The sequence below is a fragment of the Buteo buteo genome, chromosome 18 (genome assembly GCF_964188355.1).
Source record: "Buteo buteo chromosome 18, bButBut1.hap1.1, whole genome shotgun sequence".
In the NCBI taxonomy this organism is placed as follows: Eukaryota; Metazoa; Chordata; class Aves; order Accipitriformes; family Accipitridae; genus Buteo; species Buteo buteo.
Genome location: NC_134188.1, coordinates 4,536,729 through 4,550,318, shown reverse-complemented (window position 1 = coordinate 4,550,318; position 13,590 = coordinate 4,536,729). Strand labels below are relative to the sequence as shown.

General features: G+C 47.4%; 1 protein-coding gene across 3 annotated transcripts in view; it reads right to left on the bottom strand.

Annotated features, from left to right (window-relative positions):
• The window catches only part of SLC7A1 (solute carrier family 7 member 1), an 80,371-nt gene that overhangs the window by 41,969 nt on the left and 24,812 nt on the right, over positions 1-13,590 (bottom strand). For all 3 annotated transcript variants that reach the window (XR_012653505.1, XM_075050663.1, XM_075050662.1), the window contains exons 3-8: positions 10,446-10,604; positions 8,021-8,195; positions 5,978-6,102; positions 4,126-4,348; positions 3,154-3,293; positions 1,382-1,484 (exon numbers count right to left, since the gene is read on the bottom strand). Coding sequence is in view for 2 of the 3 variants with exons in the window: in XM_075050663.1 (XP_074906764.1) it covers positions 1,382-1,484; positions 3,154-3,293; positions 4,126-4,348; positions 5,978-6,102; positions 8,021-8,195; positions 10,446-10,604 (925 nt within the window). In the remaining variant the exon portion in view is untranslated. The remainder of the gene's footprint in view (positions 1-1,381; positions 1,485-3,153; positions 3,294-4,125; positions 4,349-5,977; positions 6,103-8,020; positions 8,196-10,445; positions 10,605-13,590) is intronic.

Below are 13,590 nucleotides of genomic sequence, written 5' to 3'. Positions count from 1 at the left end.
ACAGGTATTGCGCCCCAGCAGCTGCTGATCGCACCCTGCGGTGACTTTCCCGGTGCCCCATCCTCCTCCATCCCCATCTCTTCTGCTAGATTGTCTGCTGCCACATAGGGAAGGAAGAGGCGAACGAAGAATGGTAATTTTTTTGTTGCATGCGTGGACAGCACTTCATCCAACAGGGTCCTGATGCACAACCATGTGGCTCTATGAAGAAAAAACACTCTTCCAGCCTCAGTTCTCCTTTACAAAAGGTTTTGCCCTTGACACTCAGCCACAAGCCTGACTAAAGGAAAGGGCCATTTTGAAAGACACCTTAAAATCACTCCTGTGGGTATGTGTTTGCAATGAGAGCATTTGTGAAAGACTGCAAATTGAGAAATGCAGTGAAATCTTTGGCTCCAGCCACAGCAGGGTATTAGTGGCAGGACCTTACAGCTTGGGAAACAATTCAGCTGCTACTTCATTAGGCAGCCAGTGGAGCAGCCAAATCACTGCCCAGGCTGCTACAAGGCAGGCTGTCAGCTCTGCAAATCTGCGATGGGGAAGATGTCATACAATGGGCACAGCAGCTTGCAAAAATAAATTAAGAAAACATTTACAGCTGTATGGAGAAGAGGGGACTAAGAAATCAGAGGAAAAGTAAGAAGGGCAAGGAAAATCATCAAGAATTTTCAAGGGACAGGGTGGACAGCACAGGCTCAGAGCAACTGTATTACAGCACAGTGTTGGCCCTTCACCTGCTGCAAGACAGCTCTTAGTTCAATGCATTTGGTGTGAGCAGGTAAAAAGCCTCCACCAGACTGAATAAATCATTGAACACAAAGGCATTTTTCAGTAACACAGTCTTCAAAATACAGTCCTCATGGGTAGAGTGCTGTCATCCATGAGGAGCCAAGCAATGAAGATACTTAATTTTCAACTTAGGTTAGGAAAGCTATGGGAACTCAGCACTTCTAAAAGACATGCACGAAGGCACTGATCCGGGAAACACTTGCTCAGCTTTTTTGCTGCTGCTAGCTTTATCTTGAACCTCCTTTCAAAAGTAAGATGACCCAAAACTGTATCCCCAGTGGGAACAAGAGTGACGATGACGCAGGCATCCAGGACCACCCTTCTCTCATCCCTACCCATTGGCATATCTCCCAGGGCGTTCAATGTTGACCACATCAGGAGCAGCACGGACCAAGGGTTAACCAAGTTCAGAGGACACCCTTGCAGATCCACCTAACACAATTGCCCATGAGCTTATAGAAACAAGTTCTTCACGTGCTTATAGCTGGAGATGTTCACGGTTTTACTGGGTCCATGGAAGCTATGAGGGCATCTGATTGCTGTGTGGATTCACGTCTGTGTGATACAAGAGAAGCTGTTTCTACATCCATACCTCAGTACCAACACACAGGCTGCCACCAAGGAGTAAGCCAGGAGAGTCCCGATGGACATGAGATCCACAAGATCTTTCAAGTCGAAGAGAAAGGCCATAACAGCTGTAGAAAGAGAGGAAGATGAGAGAGGAAAGAAAAAAATCAGTAACGCGGCAGAACACGCGCATCTCAGGAGCATTACCGATGATGCAGCACACGTATGACTGTTGCTCAGGACTTGGCAGGAGAGCTCGAGCTGCCCTGAGATGAGGAGAGGCAGGACTTGGTGCATGAATACCCCGAGTCTCGCAGGCTGTCCCAGCTCAGCCTCACTAGCTGGAACTAGAGGAACCATTTACTACAGTAAATGCCAGCCTGTTTGTCTCATATGGGTATGTTCACCCAACTACCAGCAATGAGCAGGTGTTTAAGCCACAGCCTCGTTGCTGGAGTCCCCTGGCCCAGCTGCAGCACCCCTAAGGCCATGATTAGCTCCTGGAAGTAGCTAAAGGGAACAGGATGGGCAGCACCCCGCTCCCGTGTCTCAGCTCAGCTGGGGCAAAACCAGGTTGGTGCAAGCATCAAGAAGGGCATCTTGAGGTAGCATGCCTCATTGTGGGGGTTTCCAGAATAAGGTATAGACTGCCATCCTCCAGGCAATCCCCGGTTGTACAGAACTTTGTCTAAAGGCCTTCAGAAGTAGCAGCAAGTAAGCAGAGGACAGATGCCACAGTCAGACACCCAGGTGACGCCACCGGTCGTATGAGAGCGCAGGGATCTCAGAGCTAAGCCTGGCCCAGCCCGTCCTTCCACGCACCACCTGGAGCCCAACCACCAACCCAACCTTCAGGCTCAGCTGGCAAGTGCGGTCCCTGCAGCTTCGTTTGCGCCTTGGTCCTGGGCGCTACAGACCACTCGGAGGAGACCTGAAGGGACTGCAAAGCACTTTTTTTTACTTTATCTGGCTCTTTTCCCCCCCTGGTCTGGACCCAGGGACACCTGAAGAGGAAGGTGTGAGAGAAGCAGCAGTGAGGAGGCTCCACAAGTCCCAGCAGCAGTAGCTGAGCCCCTTCACAGGAGCTCAGAGCTCACGGCAGCAGTCCAGCAGCAACTCCCCACCAAAGGTGGCACGCTCTTGTAATAACAGCTCATCCTGCCTTTGCAGCAGAAGGTAAAGAGGAAGCAGCAAGGCTCTCCTCTTTGCTAGGCATCGTGAGGAAGGGGGCGGCTGCAAGAAGAGGGCAAGACGCTCATCCTTGCCATCTGGGAGGTTTAATTCCTGTATTCCTGGGGGCCAGGAGAGGGAAGGGGAGAACAGGATGGCTGCCAGCTGTGACTAACTGATTAACAAATGCCAGTGCCACAGGGGCCATCTGCCTGTCTCCGGCTGCTCCGGCGTCTTCTGCCGAGCTGCTATCCGCAGGCAGTGTGGTGTCTTCAGCGAAGCCAGGCCAACAGCCACAAGGATGCTGGGGCACCACTGGCTGCCGCCTTGCAGGGGGTTAATTATTTTTAAGGCCAGCAGAGCACCCAGTGAGCAGATGAAGACAATTCTTGGCGTGAGACAGGATGGCAGCAATGAACTCTGAGAAAGAGGGACAGGCAGAGAGCAAGCCATTCATGCTCACCCAGCCCCTCCAGGGCATGACCCGGAAACCCAGGGCACCCTCTGGGATGTCGTGCTGTGCAATACATCCGATTAGTAAGTGGGCTAGAGTCAGGCGGACTTATGTGCCCCTAGGATGAGCTTACGTCTCCTTTCCACACATTCGTGCAAGTCTTTGGATCTTACCTGCAACGGCCCCTGATGTCACTGTTGCAATTACTGGAGTTTTTCTCTTCTCGTTGACTTTAGCCAAAAATTTAAAGAGAAGTCCATCTTCTGCCATAGCATAAATTATTCGAGGCATTGGAAACATGGAGCCGAGGAGACTAAGGACACAGAAGGGGGAAATAATCTACTTATATCACCTCCTGCTGAGCGCAGGCACACAAATGAAAGCAAGTTTATGGCAGTACAAACACAGAACAGGTGGCTTTCGTTCACTTCAGCTTCTTCTTCAAGGGCTCCCTCTGCACACCCATGTTACTGTTAACTGGCAACTGAGGTGCAGCTCTAAGATTTTGGATACCCAACCTTAGCCACGGGGCATGAACAGCCTGACTTTCAGGTAGCAAAAGAGCTGTAACTTCTATGAGCCTCTATGAGTTGCTCAACTAATTGAATAAGTCTAAGTTGATCTGAAACAACAGGCCTCCAGAGTGCAGGAGAAGATGACACGTTCTGCCTCCAGTCTGCCCTGCCTCCCATCCAGATGGCTGTCCTGCAGGCAACCTGCAGACAGACAGCCCTGGATATGGTAAGCCCCATATGCTCCAGAATATGCGCCCTGCACTACCTGACACAAGTCTGCTCTCCGCCCAGAAGGCCAGGATGTCTTGCACGCAAACCGTGCTTGCACTGCGGAGTTGCCTCCATGACTTAGTCACTCAATCCAGATTTATATTCCAGAGATGCACCTGCTGGGTCTCCTGCTAAGATGGGAGTTCTGAAGTGATACTGGTCATGCGCATCTCTGAAATCTATCCCAGGGTGAAATCCTGGTCCTTTTGAAGTCAACAGCTCTGAATTTCATCCCTGGTCTCAGCTCCCTTGACCCAAGGGAACATAGCAAAAGGAAAGCCCTGACATGCACTATTTTTTAAAGGAGCCAGAGATACATGTTTGCCTTGAGAGACGCACAAAGGAAGAGCAGTGTCTCACCTCGTAGAAAGCGCACACAAGGAACCGACAGCCACTGCGTAATTGGCTCCGTCCCAACCCACATATTTAAAGGCATTGGGTAAAGGGCTATTGGTATCCAGCTGGTAGTAAGGCATCATGAGCGTCAGGGCAGCTGACACGCCAAAATAAGCCACGAAGCAGATGAGCAGAGATGCCACGATGCCAATAGGAATGGCCTTCTGGGGGTTTTTTACCTCCTCGCCTAGAAGGAAGAAATTGAAATAGCAGCTAAATGATGAGCAAAAACTTTATCCCAACCTGGGGCACGCTGGCCAGGGTTTTCAAAGACTTCATGGGCAGTGAAGCACTGTTTGACCATGATGCTGCTGATGGCCTGCCCCATCCCCTTTGCATACCAGAGCCTGTTTGCTCCCACTTCTGCTGCTCCTGTCACACCTTCTGACGAACATTTGTGGAGGCCTTGTAAACTCAGGCACAGAAACAATCTGTATTAAAAATATTCCTTTCCCCAAAAAGGATTATTTTTACCTCCAATTACTCCTGCTATCCCACTGATAGTGCAGTCCCAGGAAGAGTTCAATGATCACAAACGATGGGACAAGAACTGATTGTGCAGTTGTAGGGCAAATACTTGGGTGACCATTTCAGCTAGCATCTCCACCAGAACTACTACACAGCGAACACAGCACCAGAGCAGCCTAGTTCCAGGGAAAGGCAGACTTTGCACAGCACCTGGAAATCATATGGATCTTTGAAAATCCCTCCTAGAAAATGGACTCCCCCTCTAGTTTTTACAGAAAATTTTCAACAACCAAGTTGGGACGAATGTGTGAAAAAAAAAAATCCTCAAAATTCAGGCAGGGATTAATTAAGAAGCAACTTTGAGCCTTCTCTGTCCTACAAAGTTGTGCTTCTCTGAAAGCAAGAGCTCCTGAGGTTTGGCATTTCAGGAGGATGAACCAATAAGCAGAGACCTATACACCTGTAAGTCAAAGGCAGATGAATGTGTTTCTCCTCCAAGGAGAGGCCCTAGGGCTGGCTGGAGTAATGGAGCCAGCACTTCTCAAACTCCTTGGAACAAGAGGCAGTACTGCTTTATCTGTCTTTGTGATGATCTCCTCCTCCCCCTGCTCCAGCTTTGAAGCAACTCAGTTCTTGCCAAATGTGAAATTTAGGATAATCCTTCCTTTCTCCAGGGAATTAAGATTCTTCTTAGCCAGGAGAAATATGATAATGCTGATGGCTGCTCTCTCAGAAGGAGATCTCTGAATCTTTGGAGATAAAAACTCCCTCTGATTTTGAGGCACGGCTTTAGGCTACAGATGACTCCCCAGAGGCTCCCTCTTTCTCTGGCTCTTTAAATACACTAAGCCAGTGGAGCTTCTTCAGCTGAAGGCACTGAAGAACCCTGCTCCAGAAAAAAATGTTGATTAAAGCATCATCTGGAGTTAGAGGTTCAAACTTCACCAGTCATACAAGGCATCTGAACCTGGGCCTTCCCTGTTTGCCTAATTGGTAAAGCTGGACGTGTTTTCTGTGGAGTCTGACCTGGTTAGTGTCATCAGTGACCATCCATGAGATTGGGCCCTGCAGGCAAAGAAGAAGGGAGAAAGCTTGTTTTGTGGGTTATACAGTCTAGCTGCCTGCCACAGCAGCTAGAAGTCAACACTCAGGCACCCAGGGACAGGGACATACTCAGCACTTTGACTATTAGGAGCAGCTGAGCCAAAAGTGTATTTTGGGCTGAGGTTCAGAGGGGTGATGAATGCAGTGCCCTGAATTACTCATTATCGGTGCTGTGCAACATTACTGAAAGCCAGTCTACCAGCAACAAGGTTCATAACCAGAATGAAGACATATTCCCTCTTACCTGTAGTAGCAATACAGTCAAATCCCACGAAAGCATAAAAACATGTGGCTGCCCCTGAGAGGACTCCTTTCCATCCATAGGGCATAAACCCTCCAACACCGTAGAGCAATTCTTCCTGTGTCTGACTAAAAGGCATGGCACTGGGTTAGAAGTCATCCTGCCTAGGTGGGAGTAACAAAACTATTCATATAGCTCATAACAAAATCCAAAGCCGAAGTTCGAAGGAACACGCTCTCCCTTTCACACACTAGCATACAAGTACAAGGCAAAACACTAAGCCCTACCCACTGCTGAGCTGTGGACTGGCCTGCAACGGTCTGGAGAATGCATGGAATAAAAATGGTTCATGGTTCATTCCCACCACCTGGTTTTGGGGGTGGATAAAAATGTCTTGGCCAAGACAGGGAGAAAATAGGAGAGGAATTTTAATATTCATGCTAACATTACTGCATGTGTGTAGATATACGTAGTCTTAAACATAAGCTTTTGAAAAAGCACAACAATTAATTCTGAAAGCTGAAGACTAAAAAACATGTAAACCATCCACTTTCCACCTAAAAGGGACTCTGATAAAGTGTAGGTGAGTCGACATCAGAGAGCAATGCAGGGTGCCATGACTGTCTAAAATCCACCCAATCCTCCATTCTCAGCTTCAAAATTCCCTGTGCCAAGCTCATTCCCAAACCATGCTTGCAACCCTGAGGGAGGAGATGAGCCTGCATCCCTGACACACCAAACGCTTTGCTGAGCCTCATCCAAAGTTCATTAAAGTCAACGGACAGACACGTACTAATCCCAGTGCACTCTGGATCAGGACCCCAGATCCATGGGCCTGTGTTGAGTCATGTATAACATACCCTTCAGTTCAAGTGACTTAGGTCACTTTTTCAGGGAAAAGCCTTTGTAAAGATGAATTAAGGCAATTAAAGTAAATCCCAAATCTGCAAGCTTTATCAGGTGTAAGCGTCTGAACTCTCTTGTAGAAGCTCTGTTGAGACTTAGATGAAAACTGGCCTGTTATTTGCAGAAATAGCACTACCCAAATGTGGATTGTGCTGGAAATAATGATAAAGTAAAGTAAACCCCAGACAGATTTTACAAAAATAGTAAGTGCTACAGGTCAAAGTGCTACAGTTACACTTTGAAGCTATTGCACTAATTGCTCCTTGCTTGGGAATAGCAATAGGGAAGAAGGAGGGACCTTTCCTATAGAAGCAATTTATTCACAGCAGGCTCAATTTCGCTCAAATTTGAGAGGCTCAATAAGCAGCTTGTACACAAGCCAAACTTGATCCATGCAACATTTATGAATCTCTCCAAATCTCTCCAAAGCCAAACTGTGCTTCCTTGCAGGCCAGCATAAAGGGTTTAGATAGCAATCCAGGACTGAGTTGATGTATGTGGAGAAATTTAAAGGCCCTCATTCTGTGTTGTACAGTCTGAAGCAAAAATTGAACAGCCTTGTATCACTGGCAACCCTTGTAAGCTCCTCAATTTTGATCTTGTATAGGAAGACAGGATTTTGGCCAAGTAGCAAAATGTCATTAAAAATGGATTTGTGATATGGTTGCTGCAATGCATTGAAATAACCTGCAACTTGCCTTCATTTTACTGAGGCATTTGGGACAAGGTCTCCAAAAGGCACAACGGTGCCTCAAGGATATTGCCCAAGTGTCCAAAGAAACTACAGAGCCATACTTGGTGATGGCTTCGTGGGGCCACCAGAGCCAGCCTGGTGTAGCCTTGAGTAGGCAGTTGTCTAAAAAGCTCTCTTCTCTCAAATTTGGATGCTGTATTGGTCAGGAGGCTGGAAACGGTCAGTTCTGCAGCAGGGCCCATGTTGACACAGCCTACCTCCTACTAGTTACAGCCCATCACCACAGTCTGCTTTCAGCAAATGCCCACCGAAACCAGCTTTGCGCCTCCAAGGTATTTGGCAAAGAAGGGAGCCATCCCATTTTCAAACCACTCCACAACCCCCCCTATAAGCTTGCCATTGAAAATGCATCAGTTTCAGAGCTGAGAAGAAAAGATCCAACCTACTTCTCTCTGTCAATACTGTGGTTGGTGATGTAAATGTCCTCTTCAGTCAGCTGCCAGTTTTTAACAGACCCCTTCACAAAGCCGGAGACCATGACGAAGCCGAGGACGAGGATATTGATGCAGGTGAACACTTTATTCACCAGGGCAGATTCCTTCACGCCAAAAATTAAAAGCCCTGGGGAAGAAAAAAACAAGGCAGATAGTCAGTCAGGTAGCAGGCGCTGGGGACTTGCAGAGGTAGCCCAGCTCTGTTCGTGCTGTGCTTTGCCCAGCTTATCACACCTCATTTCTCCACAAAGCCAAGTAGCTCAGGTAGGTCAGGATTAACTCACCCAGGAGGAGGATGAAGACTCCAGCCCAGACAGACATTACTACTGTGGGATGTGACACAGCTTCCCACCCAGCATGCCCACTTGGCATTCACCCCTGATAAAGTGCTTTGCTGAACTGCTTCTAGTGCTTTCAAGGCCAGCTCTGGTCACCTCATGGCGCAGCGCTCTGCCACCTAGACGCAGCCTCAAACTCCACTCAGAGACCTGAAGAAAGCACCCCGGGTGGCTTTTCATGAAGGAACATTGTCTTAGAGGTCTTGGCCACATGCAGAAGTTATGAACAACATTCAACTTTCCTGAGAAGCAGGGGAAAACATAAGCAGGGACCGAATCCAGGAGGACAGCTACTTCTAGTGCTGAAGATACAGAAGAATGCGGCATCTCGGGAATCCTGCTCCCATTTAAATCAGCGGGAGCTTTGCCAGTGAGTTCAGCAAGAGCAGGATTTCAGCCTGTGGTCTTAAGAGCAACCATCTGAAGAAGAGCACATTTACAGGCTTTGGCAACCAGCATCTCACTGAGGCATAGCTCAGCTTCTCAGAACGACAAGCTCTGGTAACTCGCGTTTGCTTTTCAGGTGCCTCATTTTCAAGAACCCAAACATTTACCCCAAATCTAAGGCGGCGGCTGAGGGAGAAGGTAAAAAACTTCACATGGGCCTGAGGGAGAACAGAAGCACAACAGGGTGTCCTTACTGCTACTCCAAGGAACTTCCAGGATGGGGGACCATCCTGTGCACTCACCTTTCCTCCTTTTAAAACAGGAATTAAGCAGAGACAGCCATATCAGGGAAGTGTTTGATAAAACTGCATATCTGCCCAGGAAAACTAGTAAGTTACCTTGTAGAAAACTGAAGCTCAGGACAGTGCAAGCAGAAATAAACTTGTAGTGCTTATATTTGGCACTAAAGCTGCTCATTCAGTAGCTTTTTGTAGAAAAGAATGGGTTTACATTTTTTATTAAAACCCAGGGAATTTGCTCCACGCAGGGGAATAAAGTCATCGGTAATCTGTACAATTTTACGCCTCAGTAGTACTAAAGTGAGGAGTCCTAAATTTTGTAAATCATATCTGAGGTGAAAGACCAGATTCAATTTGAATCTAAAGAAATTCCTATTATATACAAATGAACAAAGAGGAAAATGTTCTCTCCCATTCAGATGTAGTCCTGAAAACAGAGGGCTGCTATTGACTTCAGCAGTCCTCGATATAGTCCTAGATCCAAATGCAAACCCAGATGCCAAAGCATCCCTTGCTTATGAAGCCTGTCCCTGTGAGCACAGCTTACACTGTAAGATGACCATCCTGATCAGAGTCCGAAACGTTGGGATAACCTTGTCACGGTGAGACTGCAGCTTCGGCATTCTGGAAACCACAGAGGGGTACATGAGAGGCATAATTTTTTAGATTTGTCTAAATTTGGCAATGCTTCGCAAGATCCAGTTGGAGTAGAGGTAAAAGTTCAGAAGGATTTTAATTTTACAAATTTTCAAAACTTTTACAAATTCTGATCAAAGCCTTGGCACATTTTTAGGAAAAAAGAGGTCCTGACTGTTTATCACACATTTATTTCTCCGGACTCTTGCATTCACTGCTGCAAACTGAAGCCCATATGTATTTAAAAAAAAACAAACTCAAAAACAGTAGTACACGAGATTGTTACTGAGTCCCGTTTTTTTTTCTCACTTTGCTGGCTCAAGGCACCAAAAATTGGCAGATTATCAAAGGTTGATAGAGCAACAGAATGAAATTCTTGTGTAATAGGATTTGTGGAGGGAAGGATTAAACTTCTGTACCTGACTGAGGATAACAAGTCATCTTTTCTTTTCTTCCTTATATAAAATTTGATTGAAGGTTTTAAAAGTGGCTCAAAAAATACTGAGACTACTCCCCTCTAATTAAAAACCTTGTAAACAGGCTATGCTCTGTGCTAACTCCACAGCAGCTATATAGGTCAATCCAACACTTGTAGCAAAGAAAGAGTCTTTAATATGTTGTCCAAAACAAATCTGGACTTTGTGCCTATTCCCAAAGCAAACAATGAAATTACAGAAGAAGGACGTCCAAGACTCACAAACCTCTCCAAGGTTTTACCTGTTAGGATGATGATTATCACCACGGCGAAGATGTCTGGGTATTTTGCTAGCACTCCGGGAGCATCCATCGTCATGTATTTTTTACAAAAGTCTTCAATGTGCTGGCCTATGATTTCATCAAACGTCGCACTCCAGGCTCTGGCCACGCTCGACGTTCCTGCCAGAGGACAGAAAGGATGCAGATCACTCTTCATGGCTGGCACATGTTCCAAACAGGGGGCACCATGCACGGCTTTTTTGCCGTGGAGGGCCTCAAAGCAGCCTCGCATGCGCTCCACGGGTGCTGGGAGCAGCCTTTCCTCTGCAGATCCAGCCCGCAGCCTGTATTCACGCCTGGCACCTGCTTTGATGGTGACACACAGAGGTGGTGGGTCTCTGACTTTTTTCTTACGCTCCCAGCAGCCTGAACATCCCCCAGACGTGGTAATTTTCTGCTACTAGAGAGGTCCGAGTTTCTTCCCATACCAGCAGAAATCCCTGGCAACCCCAGCCAGGTGACTGCAGCCCAGGCAGAGGGACCCTAGAGAAGCCAGCCTGCCTCCGACAGCGCGACGCTGGAGCACCAGAACCTGGACCACAACGCTCGCCCAGCTCTGTAAGCTCTGCACTGCAGCAACGTGCAGGTCTGCTTGGTGCTAGAGCATGCGAGGGCAATAAAGACTCATGTATACTTTACAGGTTATCTGAGCACAAGTCAGCCTATTGCACAGTGACGATCCCAGCGAGAGGCATGACTCCTGCCTGCGGCACCCTTAGACTTGTCCCTCCAGGGCCACTGTTTGCTGGGGTTCCCAAGAGCACCAAACCACGCACAGCTTGCCGGGGTAAGGACTGAACCTGGGGTCTCAGAATGACCAAGTCCAGGACATTGTCTGGGCCGGAACAGTCATTTCAGAGAACTGAAATAGTAACAACGAAGAGCTACCACCAGTGATAGCATCGTGTAAAATAAGTAGGTTTGGGCAACAGGCAACTTCTCCCTCTCCTGCGTTAAAGCGGCTATCGTTACGGTCTCAATGTCTTACCCAGTACACTATATATAACAGCATCTAATCGCATGATATAATTATTACCGTACATAATGACCTAATTAAAAAAAAAAAAAAAGAGGTTGGTTTGGTTTTGGTTTGCAGAGCAGTTCCTCAGAGGATGCCACCAGGGGCCCCTTTCTACCTAGAACAGTTTGTCCTGACACCCTCACCTGCAGGCAGGTGTTCAGGTCCTGACTCCAGCACCTGCAATCGTGTCGAATAATGGCCGTGCTCACCTACAGCTAAATCCTCTGCAGCAGCGGCAGGCAGCACCTGCAGCAAAGCTGGGAACACTCACCCCCCAAATCCAGCTTTGCAAAAGTATGAAAATAAGCTGCAGAACAGACCTGTTTGGAGACTCTTCTGTTCACTGAGACAGCAAAGTGCACAGTGTGAATGCTTTTAAAGAGGTGGGACATCAGTGCTGTCAATTTAATCTTGAAAAACTCCAAAAGGTATTGTATACCACACTACAATTTTTCAGCTTACCTTTGGCACAATTTGAGGGAAAAGACTATTTCTTTAGTGCTTTTTTTTTTGTCCTGGCTCCAATATATCACGTTCTAGGACAGGAACAACGAGCTACTGCACGTGTCACATTAGATGCCAGTTGCTTGGATGCCAGTTCCATGTAACTGTCAGCCGTTTATCCCAAACTCTCTGTAACGAACAGCCTTGAGGGAGCAGGGGGAATCTGACATTCTTCCAACATTGCAGACACCTGGATAATATCTTACTGTTGCTAGAGAGCACGGTGCAAAGCCACTCAGCTTGTATCCAGGAGGATTTACTAGTTCTGGGTCAGCATAACCTCACCAGATCGAGCCGGCTCCTGCCCGCAGCGCACAGCTCCCAGGATTGCCGCTGAGCTTGGATAGAGGGCTCGCTGCAGGAACAGGCACAGGCCAGGAGGTCACTGCGTGCCCCAGAAAACTCCAGCAGCGGCTTCTCAGCAGGGATGCTGTTACTCATCATATTACCAGCTCCCACCAGCTTCCAGTTCCTGAAATGCTTCCCACAATCTGGTACGGTTCTGCAAACCCACAGCATCCCAGAAGGAAGTTCAGACCAGATCCAGGTCCTGGATACCTCTTCCTTCTGCCTAGATGACAACCGATCAGTTGCACACCCATTTTTGCTCATCACCCACTTCTAAGACCCCACACCTGTCTTCCCCCAAGCCAAATCACTTCAATTAATTACAAGCTATTGGCCACCCATCCCAGGACCCCAGGATTTCTTTTTCCACCCCCACAATACTTTCTGAACAGATGTCTGAGAACTTCAGCGTGAAAGAAACCAAGCTGGCCGAACCCCTTACAGATGCAAGCTCCCACCAATCTGCCTGGGTTCGGTAGCACTGCCTGGCATTTTCTGCAGCATGACTAAGAAAAAAATTGGCTTTCTACCCCTCTCAATCCCTGGCTCTGAATTGCAGCATGTGCCTGCCAACATATCTTTCTCCTCCACACCCCTGAAGCTGCTGGGAGCTGTCCTTGCTCACAGAGGGGCAATTAGCATGGGGAAAGGAGGGGTGAAAGAAAAAAAAGAGAGAACTGCTACAGCTTACATCCTCCCCCAGTTGTTTTTCCTGCTTGGCCACCCTTCCTTCCAAATTACAAGGAAGCCAGTTGCAAACATGCATTTTTGTCACAGGACTGAATTAAAAGTAACAAAACTGTGTTTGAACACATTCACGGATAATATCTACTTATTTTTTACTCTGAATTTTCTGCCTCATGATAATACACTGAGCAGCCAACTCTGAAATAAAAACTGAGGCAGTGGTTCAAAAGCCATTATGAGAGGAGGGGAAAAAAAAAAAATATCTCAGAAACACCATCATCAGCCCAGGTCCAGGGAGTGTAACTTTCAGTATGTAAATCTTTTCATTGTGCATTTGCAGAATCAGATTTTGGGACAGCATCCACAGCTACGTCTGTCATGTTGGTGGTCCAGTATCATAGTGGGAATGGCCACATAACTAACTACATGAGGAGCATGGAGGAGACTATTTATCATTGCATTTCTGGAACAGAAGATAAATCACCAAGAAATCTGTTCAATTTTTCTACATGTAGCCTAAGCAGAGTCTATTTTAGAAGTCTGGAG